The sequence below is a fragment of the Phyllobates terribilis genome, unplaced genomic scaffold (genome assembly GCF_046119375.1).
Source record: "Phyllobates terribilis strain yellow unplaced genomic scaffold, ASM4611937v1 Scaffold_4__5_contigs__length_816908805, whole genome shotgun sequence".
Lineage (NCBI taxonomy): Eukaryota > Metazoa > Chordata > Amphibia > Anura > Dendrobatidae > Phyllobates > Phyllobates terribilis.
Genome location: NW_027362764.1, coordinates 57,411,161 through 57,426,136, shown reverse-complemented (window position 1 = coordinate 57,426,136; position 14,976 = coordinate 57,411,161). Strand labels below are relative to the sequence as shown.

General features: G+C 48.6%; 1 protein-coding gene across 8 annotated transcripts in view; it reads left to right on the top strand.

Annotated features, from left to right (window-relative positions):
* AKAP9 (A-kinase anchoring protein 9) overlaps positions 1 to 6,877 on the top strand; it is a 200,529-nt gene extending 193,652 nt beyond the window's left edge. For all 8 annotated transcript variants that reach the window (XM_073677388.1, XM_073677390.1, XM_073677392.1 and 5 more), the window contains 8 exons: positions 166 to 274; positions 722 to 904; positions 1,802 to 1,999; positions 2,818 to 3,050; positions 3,149 to 3,234; positions 5,092 to 5,224; positions 5,643 to 5,764; positions 6,384 to 6,877. In XM_073677388.1, coding sequence (XP_073533489.1) covers positions 166 to 274; positions 722 to 904; positions 1,802 to 1,999; positions 2,818 to 3,050; positions 3,149 to 3,234; positions 5,092 to 5,224; positions 5,643 to 5,764; positions 6,384 to 6,427 — 1,108 coding nt within the window. In that variant the 3' untranslated portion in view covers positions 6,428 to 6,877. The remainder of the gene's footprint in view (positions 1 to 165; positions 275 to 721; positions 905 to 1,801; positions 2,000 to 2,817; positions 3,051 to 3,148; positions 3,235 to 5,091; positions 5,225 to 5,642; positions 5,765 to 6,383) is intronic.
* Positions 6,878 to 14,976: the final 8,099 nt, after the last annotated feature.

Sequence of the window (14,976 nt, the reverse complement as noted above, 5' to 3'; positions counted from 1 at the left end):
CCTTATGTTTTTGTAGCAGATCCTCCGATGACCAGTCACGCATTAGATGTACCACTTTACTATGTTCCTATTATTAATATGGCAGCATTAGGTTCTTATTACAGTCCACATAGTGTATTGTATGTAATTGTGGTCACATATCTAAATTAGTTTTTTCTATTGAAGGGCGACATTTGACGCTTCGGATGATAACGACTTTGCTTGGTCACAAAATGCAATCAAAGAGGTGATGTCTCAGCTGGAGCAAGTGTCCATATTGTCACTCCAGGGACAGGTGAGATGATAAATACATTTATAGTAGCTGCATTAAGACATATAGGAAATTACTTAATTTTCTTTTCAGCTGATTCAGCCTAGCACAGTGCCAGCTGCCATAATCCCCTGCGCCTCCTCCGATCACGAGGCTCCACGACGTAATTTCATTACAACCCAGACATGACGCCACAAGAGCTTACTGATCAGAAGAGGTGCTGAGGGTAGGAGGCGTTCGCAGAGCTCTGCTTTGGTGGTCACAGACTACCAACGTGGTCCTGAACCAGGGTCCTATGAATATTTTTTATGACCTCTTGTCACTTTGCAAGGCTTGACCTGTCCAAATGGAAGCAAGGCTGACGGCAAACAGAAGTTTTGAAAAGAGACTACAGATTTTAAATATTTTATTTTGTATATTTTCATTATCCTGATATTTCACTACATAGTGATTTGCGTCTTTTCTGTCCAGAATTTAGTGTTACCGCCAGGCATGTCAGGTAACTCCCTGACTGAGAAGCTGCTGACGCAGAACGCGGAGCTGACCGGCTATGTGAGCAGATTAACCAACGAGAAGAACGACCTGCAGAACGCCTTGCTCAGACTGGAGGGAGAGATCGCCCATCACAGGGCACGAGACGGCTCAGGAGACCATGTAAGTGTTAGGAAAGAAGTATTACTGTTTGTAGGCAGAATACAGGCTGTCGCAGAGGGTAGCCCGCATCCTGCTGATACATTGCCCTATAAGCCAGACCATCCTGCTAATCTCTATAATGCTAGTTAATGTTCATACTATGACTTTGCTAAATCTGGGGTCAGGCGAGGGGTGCAGCCACAAGTCCCCAAGCTCCCCTTAATGATCAGGCATTGTGATCGTGCTCACTCTGCCCCATCATTAAGGGCACAGCCTCACAGGCATCATCACCACATCAGCTTCCTGTCAGAGCAACCAGAACCTAGAGAACTAAACCTCAAGATACCAGGTATTAACATCTTAATTAATTTAGACCACCATTAGCAAAAAGAATACATTTCTTCATTATCCCTAGACCACCAGTGAAACAATAGTCAACTCCTCCATTACCCTAGACCACCAAAAAAGCCGGCAATAACCCTTTCGTTAAGCTAGGACACCAGCAATGTTCACTTTGACAACTTATTTTAACCTATAGCATTAGAAATGTGGGTGTTTTGTTTTTTAAACAACTCCTTCTCTACCCTCTTGGCCACCAGGGATCTTGTTTTGTTTTTGTTTTTTTCCATTTTTCCTACTCTAGATTACTGACGTTGCTATCATTTACCTCTGACCTGAATTTCTGCTTTCAGGAAAGCTGCTCATCTTTTTTTAATCATAATAAGAGTTGATATCCTTGGCTTTATTTTAAGGAAACTATTTTTGTAGCTTCCTAAAAGTCCCGAAAAAAATCCATTTGTGTGAGAATATGTTTTGCGTGAGAATATGTTTTGCGTGAATGACGTCCATACTGTAGAAACGCTCACACGATGTAAGTTTTGGAAGCGATGGTTGACGGCTCCACTTTCTCTCCCACAGCCCTATCCGGCCGGCTGGGATCAGAGCATGAACGTCGATTCGTTTACAGAAGAAAAAGAGGCCTGGAATAAAGAGAAACTGAACCTGCACAAGTCTCTAAAACAGATGGAGGCCGAACTTTCCAAAGTGAAGGCTGAGTTGAGAAATGAAACCATGCAGAGAGACATCGGGCGCGACACGGACAATGCTGCTCTGAAGGTAGATGTGGCAAACTGAGGCCAATCTGTGTGAGGGTGCAGGGGACTGAAAGGTGAAAAACAGTGCTAAAATCCTCCTTTCCATGAAACTGTCTTCCTAGCACCATCCACGGCTGGTGCCAGCACTTAAGTACCCACTCTGTCCATGTTTCATTTGGCAGCCTCCACCATACACGAGCCCGCTCCATACAGCCAGAACCTGAATCTGCTGCAGTCGGAGCTAGCTCTGATCGCAGCAGTTTAAAGGGACTCTATCAACACAGAATGACTGTTCAAACCAAGCACAGACGCTTGGTGCACCCTTGGTATGACCAAACAGTTCAGTGCACCTTCCCACCTACTTGTTTTCCCTCTATCTTTGTCCCCGTATACTTTGATTGACAGCGCTGACTTTATGGAGCCAGAAAAGGGCGGAGAAAGATGGAAAACAAGTTGGAAGGTGCACTGAACTGTTTGGCCACACCAACGGTGCACCGAACGCCTCTGTGCTAACAGAGTCCCTTAAACCTCTTAAATGCCACTGAGAAATGTGAGTGGTATTTAAGAAGTTGGAAATGATGGGAGGCATCTCTTACAAAGCCTATAATCCTTCCCTCCTCCCACATTAACATGATTCTGAAGTGCTAATTTCATTGTAGCCAGGGTTTTAGTGCCATCCGTAGAGTGTATAAGTGGCACTTCGTAGACTGTTTTCTTCCTTCTGGAGAAGAGGGCATAGATCCAGAGACCCCTCACCATTACAGATCATTATACATACGGGGTATGTGCGTACAATATGGGTATCGCTTAGCTCATACCAGCTCCATATCCTTCTTGCAGAGAGTGTATGGAAAGTACCTGCGGTCGGAGAGCTTTAGGAAAGCCTTGGTGTACCAGAAGAAGTATCTCCTCCTTCTGCTGGGAGGGTTCCAGGAGTGTGAGGAGGCCACGCTGGTGCTGATCGCCAGGATGGGTGGGCAGCCGTCCTACACTGACCTGGAGGTCATTACTAAGCACTCCAGGGCCTTTACTCGCTTCCGTTCTGCTGCTCGTGTAGCAATAGCGATATCCAGGTAATGCATTGAGCTGCATGATAACATTGGCAAGGAAACTCCTATTTGTACTTCCAGAACTCTGCTACTTATTTCTTATGTTAATATCCCTCATTCAGGATGAAGTTTCTTGTGAGACGCTGGCAGCGAGCGATAAGTCCTGCTGCAGGAACCGCAAACCGCAATGGATTTGGCCAAATCCTAGGTAAGACTAGGTCTGGTAGCTCTGCAAAATATAGCTGCACGGGAGGGAAAAGTAGCATAAAAGAGGTCAATGAGGAAGGAGGGCTCAGGTCAGATCCCATCACTTTCCCTTTATGTGGTAGTAGCATAAGAGGTCAGTGGGGAAGGAGGGCTCAGGTCAGCTATCGCCTTCCCTTTATGTGGTAGTAGCATAAAAGAGGTCAGTGGGGAAGGAGGGCTCAGGTCAGATCCCATCACTTTCCCTTTATGTGGTAGTAGCATAAGAGGTCAGTGGGGAAGGAGGGCTCAGGTCAGCTATCGCCTTCCCTTTATGTGGTAGTAGCATAAAAGAGGTCAGTGGGGAAGGAGGGCTCAGGTCAGATCCCATCACTTTCCCTTTATGTGGTAGTAGCATAAGAGGTCAGTGGGGAAGGAGGGCTCAGGTCAGCTATCGCCTTCCCTTTATGTGGTAGTAGCATAAAAGAGGTCAGTGGGGAAGGAGGGCTCAGGTCAGATCCCATCACTTTCCCTTTATGTGGTAGTAGCATAAAAGAGGTCAGTGGGGAAGGGGGGCTCAGGTCAGATCCTTTCGCCTTCCCTTTATGTGGTAGTAGCATAAGAAGTCAGTGGGGAAGGAGGGCTCAGGTCAGATCCCATCACTTTCCCTTTATGTGGTAGTAGCATAAAAGAGGTCAGTGGGGAAGGAGGGCTCAGGTCAGATCCCATCGCCTTCCCTTTATGTGGTACTAGTATAAAAATGGTCAGTGGGGAAGGAGGGCTCAGGTCAGATCCTATCGCATTCCCTACATGTGGTAGTAGCATAAAAGAGGTCTGTGGGGAAGGAGGGCTCAGGTCGGCTATCGCCTTCCCTTTATGTGGTAGTAGCATAAGAGGTCAGTGGGGAAGGAGGGCTCAGGTCAGATCCCATCGCTTTTCCTTTATGTGGTAGTAGCATAAAAGAGGTCATTGGGGAAGGAGGGCTCAGGTCAGATCCCATCGCTTTCCCTTTATGTGGTAGTAGCATAAAAAGAGGTCAGTGGGGAAGGAGGGCTCAGGTCAGATCCCATCGCTTTCCCTTTATGTGGTAGTAGCATAAAAAGAGGTCAGTGGGGAAGGAGGGCTCAGGTCAGATCCCATCGCTTTCCCTTTATGTGGTAGTAGCATAAGAAAGGTCAGTGCGGAAGGAGGGCTCAGGTCAGATCCCATCGCTTTCCCTTTATGTGGTACTAGCATAAAAGAGGTCAGTGGGGAAGGAGAGCTCAGGTCAGATCCCATCGCTTTCCCTTTATGTGGTACTAGCATAAAAGAGGTCAGTGGGGAAGGAGGGCTCAGGTCAGATCCCATCACTTTCCCTTTATGTGGTAGTAGCATAAGAAAGGTCAGTGCGGAAGGAGGGCTCAGGTCAGATCCCATCGCTTTCCCTTTATGTGGTACTAGCATAAAAGAGGTCAGTGGGGAAGGAGAGCTCAGGTCAGATCCCATCGCTTTCCCTTTATGTGGTAGTAGCATAAGAAAGGTCAGTGCGGAAGGAGGGCTCAGGTCAGATCCCATCGCTTTCCCTTTATGTGGTACTAGCATAAAAGAGGTCAGTGGGGAAGGAGGGCTCAGGTCAGATCCCATCTCCTTCCCTTTATGTGGTAGAAAGGGACCCTATAAAACATGCAGTAGAAAGAGATCAATTCACTTGTACTGGGTAACATAATCCTCCTCCTGGCGAGGAGCCTGCGCCTCTATATACAGCCATGTTTGGTAATTCACATACGATAGTAACAGAACATTTGGGCGGTCTGGTGTTTATAGTGGTACATTGCGTTTTCGCATTATATCACTTTGTCTTTTTATAAATTGCCAGTAACATTGACGATTACATCCCACGCAGGGAATGAGGTGAGGACGGATTCCCCGTATCATCCGGCCGGCAGTATGGACATGTACGGGGACCAGAGGCTTTCGTCCTGTCGCTCCCGATCTGGCTTTGATTCCCCACAGTCCACTGTGAATTCCCAGCACAGGTATTGTGGCCATCCTTTAACTACTGCTGCATTTACAGCGATAAAAGTGTACGGTGGCGGCCTGCGGTGGATAATTTATATCCGGAGAGATAAGTGGCAGTCAGCGCCTTATCCCAGAGCTGTAGGAGATGGCACACGCATTTCACAACGCTCAATGTCACGTTGCACATGTATAACACTGTTGGTAACCAACCTTACATTCAGTGCAGACGTCACGTCGACAGCTCTGCAGACAATAACAGAGCTTGGTGGCTTTGAGTGGCTGAGCTCACTGATTGGCTGCAGCGCTGTCAATATGACAAGTGAGAGTTGTGGTTTTGTGCAAGTCTCCTTGTGTGTATACGGCCCTGTGTGCATGCGCTCCATCATTTTGGATTTTCTCAGTCGATGTGACATTTCTTCACCCCTTATTTCTCAGGTACGCGTCTTCTGATCTGAGTCCCTGCTCCCATCTCCAGAACTACGACCCTGACCGAGCGCTCACAGATTATATAGCGCGGCTCGAGGCCTTACAGAAACGACTAGGAAGTATGCCGTCAGGTACGGTATAGAGAGACACACGAGTGGTGGCTCTACTCCTCTCTCCCGGGCAGGAGAGGAATTTGCTGAGATCGTCTAGAAATACAGATCTTGGTAAAATTCTCATACGTCTGGCACAGTTAATATTCTTACCTATTTTGCAAGGTAAAGGGTCGGACATTGGTTTATAAGGGATCTACCTCCGATATATAAAAGTTTTCTTTCCTTTTGGAGGAGCGTTTTTAGCCCCATGCCAGAATATTAGGAAAATGCCTCCTAGTCAGCGATGGATAAATTACACATTTCATTTGTAATTTACTTTAAGTAATACTTTTGTCGTCTGACATTAATATTAGTGGGGCTGGGAGATGGGGGCGTCAATACCGAGGTAACCTACATCCAGTGTTCAATAATGTCTGACAAGGGTCCTGGATTATAGGATTATTACAGTACTACCAGCACCAGTACTCTCAATTATAATTGATAGTACCAGTACTGGTAGTACTGTAATATTATTATGGCAGTAAATATTCTGCAGTACTGGTAGTACTGTAATATTATGGCAGTAAATATTCTGCATCAATATTATTACGTCAGTCAATATTCTGCATTTCCTAACACTGCCTTCTCCCCTCCGCAGGGCCGAGTACAAACAACACAACACACTACAGTATAAGAAGATAATGCCCTTTTTTTTGCAATACTTGAATTGCCTTTTGTACCAGTGCGCTGCTTCCGTTTCCCCCGCATCGTGCTTCTCGTGGGACCAACATCCGCCCATAGAACAATCGGACGCCAGAGCCGGCAGTGTGAATCTCTGTATATCCGCTTTTTTTTTTTTTGTGTATTTTTTTTTTTTTTGTAATCAGTTGTTCGATGACTTGTACATTATGTGGATTTCTAATTTAAATGATTAACTTATATGTATTTATCACAGGGCGGGGGTGAGAGGAACTTTTTATGTATTACGGAACGGGAGGCGGAAACGACTGTCACGTCTGAGGACATTTGCTGTTACCGGCATCGCAGATTGAACATATCATATGTAGAGATCCTATTTTTGTAATGGTAGAAGTTTTGAATTTTCTGGGTATTTTGTCAAAAGTACTGAAATAAATTTCATCATTTTAACAATTGAACGGTTAATTCGGGAAGGGAACGGCTGCTGTCCGCTTCATTGCAGTGTTAAAGGACAGAGTAATACTGTGTATAAAGGGGGATTTCAATGCTAGGATGTTGGAAGTATTTGGTAGGAAAAGAGGGATTTTTGGTACTCACCGTAAAATCTTTCTTGGAGCCTTCATTGGGGGACAGAAGGACCATGGGTGTATACTGTTGTCGCTAGGAGGTTGACACTAGGCAAAAAAAAAGAAATATCTCCTCCACTGCAGTATACACGCGCCTAAAGGCATCAAGCTCACCAGTTAGTGGCTAAAGCAGTAGGAGGAACATAAAATAATTAACTATGCAATGCCCATCGGGGCACAATCGTGAAAACAAAATTAAATGCCCAACAGGGCCAACTGGACATATGCCCAAAATCAGGGAGGGTGCTGTGTCCCCCAATGAAGGCTCCCAAGAAAGAGATTTTACCGTGAGTACCAAAAATCCCTCTTTCTTTATCGCTTCATTGGGGGACACAGGACTATGGGACGTCCAAAAGCAGTCCCTAGGGTGGAAGAACAAAAGATAGCCACAGACTAGGTCTGACTGCAGGCAACCGCCGCCTGCAGAACCTTCCGTCCAAGACTGGCATCAGCCGAGGAATAAGTGTGGACCTTGTAAAACCTTGAAAAGGTGTGGAGTGAAGACCAGTTTGCGGCCTTACAGATCTGAGAAGCCGAAGCCTGATGGCGAACAGCCCAAGAGGCCCCCACCGCCCGGGTGGAGTGAGCCCCCCGGAGGAGGTTTGTCCGAGATGCATATGCCTCCAAAATGGTCGAACGTATCCAACGGGCGATGGTTGACTTGGAAGCAGCAAGAACCTTTGCGACGCCCTTTAGGGATGACAAACAGGGTGCCCAAACGCCGAAGGGAGGCCGTTCTAGAAAGGTACACACGTAAAGCTCTGACCAGATCCAGTTTGTGCAGTCATTTCTCCCATGAGTGCACGGAGGCCGGGCAGAAGGAAGGCAAAACAATGTCCTAATTGATGTGGAAAGAGGAGACTACCTTCGGCAAAAAAGAAGGCACCGGCCTGAGCACTACCTTGTCTTGATGGAAGACCAGAAAGGGCGACCGACATGAGAGGGCTGCGAGCTCTGCAACCCTCCTAATAGAGGTAACAGCCACCAGAAAGGCCTCCTTCCAGGAGAGAAGAGAGGCTGAGATGTCCTGAATGGGTTCAAACGGGGGCTGTTGGAGGACACTTAGGACCATATTAAGGTCCCATGGATCCACCGGGGGGCGATAAGGCGGCGCCAGGTGAGCCACCCCTTGTAGAAACGTCTTGACCTGAGGACGGGAAGCCAAGTTACTTTGGAATAGAATGGACAAGGCCGAAAGTTGGCCTTTGAGAGTGTTTAGAGAGAGTCCCACTTCCAGGCCAGACTGAAGAAAGGCCAAAATGACCGGTAACGAAAAGGACATGGGAGCTAGCTGATCTTTCTCGCAGTGACGAAAAAAGTCTCTCCACGTTCTGTGGTATATGCGCGAGGTTGCGGGTTTTTTGGCACTAATTAAGGTCTGGATGATTTTGTCCGCAAAACCCACCTTCCTCAACACTGCGGCCTCAACAGCCATGCCATTAAATTCAGAGAACAAGAACTATGATGAAGAATAGGCCCCTGAGAGAGGAAGTCCGGATGGTCCGGTAGTCTCCAGGGGGAGTCGACGAGCAGGTTTACTAGATCTGCGTACCAGACGCGTCTGGGCCAATCCGGGGCTACCAGAATTACCGGTACTCCTTCTGTCTTGATCTTTTTGACGACTCGAGGGATCAATGGTAGAGGGGAAAAAAAGATAGGGCAGCTGGAACTGAGGCCATGATATGACTAGAGCGTCTTGAGCGATCGCAAGGGGATCGCGGGCCCGGGCTACAAAGGATGTTTGGACTGCCGAGATGGCCGGAACTGTGTTCTCGGCCCAAACTAGCACTCTTGCCACCTCTTTCAAGACGGACTTGCTGCGCGTTCCTCCCTGATGGTTTATGTACGCCACAGCCGTGGCATTGTCCGATTGTACGCGGACTGGGAACCCTGCAAGAATGTCCTGCCAGTGACGCAACGGCAGGTAAATTGCCCTTATCTCCAAGATGTTGATCAGTAGGGAGACTTCGTGGGGACTCCACCGGCCCTGCACCGTGTGGTGAAGGAAGACTGCCCCCCAACCGATGAGGCTGGCATTGGTCGTGACCACCTGCCAGCGAAGCGGTAGGAATGACCTCCCAGGTCTGAAGGAAGAGTGGCGGGTCCACAAGGTTAGAGACCTTCTCACTTGAAGAGGTAACCTGATGCGTCGATCTAGAGACGACGGGCTCTTGTCCCAAGCCGACAGAAGGGCCAGTTGAAGAGGCCGGGTATGGAACTGGGCAAACTGTACTGTTTCCATAGCTGCCACCATTTTTCCAGGACACTCATCATGCATAGGCGAAGAGAGTGTGGACTTGGGTCGGAGAGAAGGTGGATCCCCCGATGGAGAGAGGTTATCTTTTCCCTCGAGACAAGGACCCAGGCATGGGTCGTGTCGAACTGCATCCCTAGAAAGGTTACGCATTGAGATGGGACCAGGGAGGATTTGTCTGTGTTGATCAACCAGCCTGAGAGAGCGTGTTCAAGGTGATCTGGAGACTATGGAGACAGTCCCTGAACGTGGTACCCTTAATCAATAGGCCGTCGAGGTAAGGGATAATTACAATCCCCCTGGCTCATAGAATGGCCATGACAGGCGCCATTACCTTTGTGAAAACCCTCGGGGCGGAGGCAAGCCCGAAGGGGAGGGAAGTGAACTGGTAATGTGTGTTCTGGAAGGCAAATCGAAGGAACTTCTGATGTGCTGCGCAGATTGGAATATGAAGATACGCATCCTGAATGTCCACTGAACATAGATACTCCTCGGCTTCCATCGAGGCGATTACCGACCTGAGGGACTCCATTCTGAAGTGCCAGATGCGTACCTGTCAGTTTAGTTGTTTGAGGTCCAGGATCGGACGTAGTGAGCCATCCTTTTTGGGAACAATGAAAAGATTGGAGTAAAAAACGGAAAACCTTTCCTGAAGGGGCACTGGAACTATGACTCCTGAGTGCAGAAGGGAGGCAATGGCCTGAAGGAAACCGGGAAGCAGAAATGGATGTGGGTGGCGGGACCTGAGAAATTGAGTTCCTGGCATGGCGCTGAATTCGATCTTGTAGCCGGAGGTCACAGTCTCCTTGACCCAGGCATCTTCTATTGCCGAGACCCAAGAGTCTCGGAACAGAAGTAGACGGCCGCCCACCCTGGGAGAAGTCCCAGGTGGGAGTGACCCGTCATGCTGAGGAAAATCTGTTGGATCGTGATCGGGATCCAGAGGGCTTGGAAGAGCGACCCTTTGCGCGCCAGTTGGGAGTGGGCCTAAGGGTAGGCTTACGTCTCTCTTGCTGTGCTGGGGTACAGTGCTGTTGAGAGGAGGGGCCCGGTTGAGCGAACCGACAAAAGGACCGGAACTAAAGGGAACGTCTCCTAGGGAAGGGGCGTTTAGGTCTCGGTTGGGGAAGGGAGGTGCTCTTGCCCCAAGTGGCATCAGAAATGATCAGGTCTAACTTAGACCCAAACAGCCTGGAGCCCTGAAAAGGGAGATTTGTTAGTGATTTTTTGGAGGCCGGGTCGGCGTTCCAAGCCTTCAGCCAAAGAATTCTACGTATAGCAATGATATTGCTAGTGACGGGGGCTAAACAGGCAGCGGCGTCAAGGGACGCCGTGAGCAGATATTTCCCTGCGTGGGCGATCTGATCCACTAGGTCAGCCAGATCGTCCGGGGAAGCCCCCGTTAGGATGAACTGCCGAAGCTGTTTGGCCCATGCGGAGACTGCTTTTGATACCCAGGTTGAGGCGAAAGAAGGACACAGGGAGGTGCCAGCTGCCTCGAAGGCTGACTTAGCCAAGGCCTCAACCTGTCTGTCCGTAGTGTCCTTGAGGGAGGAACCATCTGGAAGAGACAGCACCGTCTTGGCCGAGAGACAGGAGGATCCACAGATGGAGACTCCGTCCATTTGCTGACAAGGTCGTGGTTAGACGAGTATAGCATGTCTAACTGTTTCTTTCCAGTGAAGCGCTTTTCTGGATGCTCCCACTGTTTCTGAAAGACACCGTCAAATTCTGTATGGTTAGAAAAGGTGCGTGCCGGGCGCTTAATTCTCTTGAAGGAAACGGAGTAGTCCTGACAAGGGCTTTCGTCCTCTTTAACATGCAGGGTCTGATTGACGGCCGATATAAGGCTGTCAACCATGTCCTGGATCTTAGAATATTGGTCCGCGTCGGATCCAGAGTCAGAATCTGATGCCGTGTCAGATCCAGGGGCTATGTCTGGGGAAGAGGTGTGAGATGCAGGGAGCATTTTGGAGTCTGGAGAGCTGGAAGATGAACTTGTGTGAGTCCGTTTCTGAGAACGTGCCCTCGGTCTGCCCTTAGGAGGAGGGGGCAGGGGTTCCTGCGAATTGTCCGTGGGAACGTTCGGAGCACTGGTGGCCGTGGATAGCATGGGCAAGCGTTCTAGGACCTGCACCAGAGATTGAGATACCTTGGTGAGGTCAGAGACAGACTGGGACATAGCAACAGCCCATTCCGGAGGAGGGAGAATTACCTCGTCCTGGGCAGCAGGGGGATCTTGGGGTGCCAACATGGTGGGAGGCTTGTTGGTTGAGCAGAAAGCCGTTGTCAGACCCGCGGGCCACTTTGTACTGCAAAGAGCACAGGCGTAGTATGTAACTGTGTGAGCGGAACGGACAGAAAGCTCCCTGGGTTTGAGCATATACTGTATGTGCCTAACCAGGAATACTGCAGAGGAGGGAGCCTGTGAGCAGGAAAGGGAGTGTGTCTGTGCCAGGGCAGGACCTACCCGGTCTGGAATATCCACGGTCCCGTATCCCCCGTCAGAAACTCCGAAGCTGTGGCTGAAGCGAGCCGCTGTAGGAGGTGAGGTGCTGAAGCAGCCAGGCAGAGAGGTGCTGCCGGAGCCAGGAACAGAAAACAGCGTAGAGGGGAGGGGCAGGAGCAGAGCGTGCTGTCCTGAGTGACTTATGGAAGCCGAGGCTCTGATAGGCGGAAGAAATGGGGGCGGGCTTAAGAACCCAGCCGCTGATAGGTCCCCGGGAGAACTGTGGGCGTGGAGGAAGCGTCCCATTGCTCCTCGGCCCTGATTGGCTGATTGTCAGAGGGGGGGTATACTCACCGGTAAGAGGAACGCCCCCCGACGGAGAAAGCACGGGCAGATTTGCCACGCATAAAGGAGAAGGGGGGGGGGCTGTGGGGATCGGCCGAGATGCCATGCTGTGGGAGACGCCATGAAGATGCGAGGGGAGGGGGCGTGGCCAGGGAAGCGCTGCTGTAAGTAAGCGTCGGTGGAGGGCATGCGATGCGACGCCCCCATATATCATCCATGGGATTTACAGGACCCGCTGGCAGACAGCGCTGTGTCCATATCCAATGTTCTGAGGGGCTTGGGGGGGGAGGGGGAGTGGGAGGGATTGTACCTTTGTTTGAGGTCCCGATGCCTCTTCTTCCTCTCCCCTTCTGAGGATGGTCACAGGAGGTCCTCCGTGATAGGGGGGATCCTGGCTCTTCCTCCTTCCCGCACTGACCGGTACTGGACAGTGCAGGAGACTGTGTCGACCCCAGAATCTGGGGGAAGGTCACCCACAGGGACCACCGTCTCCCTTCCAGGACGCTCCGAGGAGGAGGCTGGGGTGGGGAATAGGCAAGGACTGGCCACCGAGAATCACCCTGAGACACCGTGAGGTGACAGGTCCTGCCCAGCGGGTCTGAGAGTGGGCGATGTGGGGGATGCCACACTGCTCTCGGTCGCTTGAGAACGGGGATAACGGGACGCAGTGTTCCCTGTTAACCCTGAAGAGCTGTATCTGAAAAATAACAAGGATTAATAAAACACAACAGGGTTGGATCTGTTAGGAGCCAGGTCTACCTCCTACAGACACTAAGCTTAAACTGGTGAGCTTGGTGCCTGAAGGCGGGTGTATACTGCGGAGGAGGAGCTATTTTCCTTTTTTTTGCCTAGTGTCAACCTCCTAGCGACAGCAGCATACACCCCATGGTCCTGTGTCCCCCACTGAAGCGATAAAGAAATCTTGACCGTCTGGTCATCATGGTTCCTTCTGTGATCGGCCACAGTGTGAGATCACAGTAAAACCCCAAGTCAATGAAACCTCAAGGATATCCGTCTGTCCCGTGTGGAAGCAGAAGCAATGGTGAACAGGAGCGACAGGAAAGAAGCCCGTTTTTTTACTCTATGCCAAATTCATGAACCACGTGAGCCATTTTGATGAATTTGGCGCAGTAAAGATCAGTGAATACCACAAGACAAAAAAGAAAAACACAAATAATGACTCAAGGCTTCCATGTTCCAATCCCTTACAGGCTAGTAACAGAAGCCAGGAAACTACATGTAGTACAACTCCCTAATACAGCAGGTGAAAGTAAGTATTGAACACGTCACCAAATTTCTAAATAAATATATTTCTAAAGGTGCTGTTGACATGAAATTCTCACCAGATGTCGGTAACAATCCATCCAATCCACAAAGGCAAAGAAATCAAACCATAGGTGTCCATAAATTGTGTAATGAGAAATGATACAGGGAAAAAGTATTGAACACATGACGAAAGAGTGATGCAAAAAGCCATGGAAAGTCCTGTCACCAGCTGAAATCTATCAGTAATTAGAAAGCAATCCTGCCACCTAGTGAAAAATATCAGCTGGTTCAACTGATGGCCTATAAAAAGGTGTCTCATTACCAAGGTGCCACACAAGAAACATCTCATGATGGGTAAAACCAGTGAGCTGTCTCAAGACCTTCACAACCTTATTAATGCAAAACATACTGATGGCATTGGTTACAGAAGAATTTCTAAACTATTGAAGGTTCCAGTGAGCACTGTTGGGGCCATAATCTGGAAGTGGAAAGAACATCATTTCACCATAAACCGGCCACGAGCAGGTGCTCCCCAAAAGATTTCGGACAGAGTGAAAAGAATTATCAGAAGAGCTGTCCAAGAGCCAAGGTGGAGATCTACAGAAAGACCTCAAATCAGCAGGTACAATTGTTTTAAAGGAAACTATAAGTAATGGACTCAACCTACATGGCCTGTATGCACGCTCGCCACGCAAGACTCCACTGCTGAACAAAAAGCATGTTCAAGCATGTTTAAAGTTTGCTCAACACCATTTAGACTAGTCTGTGAAATACATGGAGAATATAGTCTGGTCAGATCAGACAAAATTGAACTCTTCAGATGGCATAATACACACCATGTTTGGAGGCCAAAAGGCACTGCACATCACCCCCAAAACACCATACCAACTGTGAAGTTTGGAGGTGGGAATGTTTTTCAGCGTATTGGCACTGGCAAACTTCATATAATTGAAGCAAAGATGAATCGACATATGTACAGAGACATTCTTCATAAAAAATCTGCTGCCATCTACCAGGATGATGAAGATAAAACGAGGGTGGACATTTCAGCAAGACAATGATCCCAAATACACAGCCAGGGAAACACTCAATTGGTTTCAGAGAAAATAAAGCTGCTAGAAAGGCCGAGCCGATCACCGGACCTGAATCCAATAGAAAATGTATGGAAGGAACTAAAGCTCAGAGTTCATAGAAGGAGCCCACGGGAACTTCAGGATGTGAAAAGTGATTGTGTGGAAGAATGGGCCAAAATCACACCTGAGCAATGCCTGCGACTAGTTTTTCCATATAGGAGGAGCCTTGAAGCTTCATCACCAACAAAGGCTTTTGTAAGGAGTATTAACTAAATTTCAGTAAGCGTGTTCAATACTTTTTCCCTGTGTCATTTCTCATTATTACACATAATTTATGGACATCTATGGGTGATTTCTTTACCTTTGTGGATTGGATGGGTTGTTACCGACATCTGGTGAGAATTTCATGTCAATAGCACCTTTAGAAATATATTTACTTAGAAAATTGGTGAAGTGTTCAATACTTACTTTCACCCGCTGTATCTTATTATCTGGAGATACATAATAAGTTCTGTCCCAAGAAGAAATCTGCCTCATAG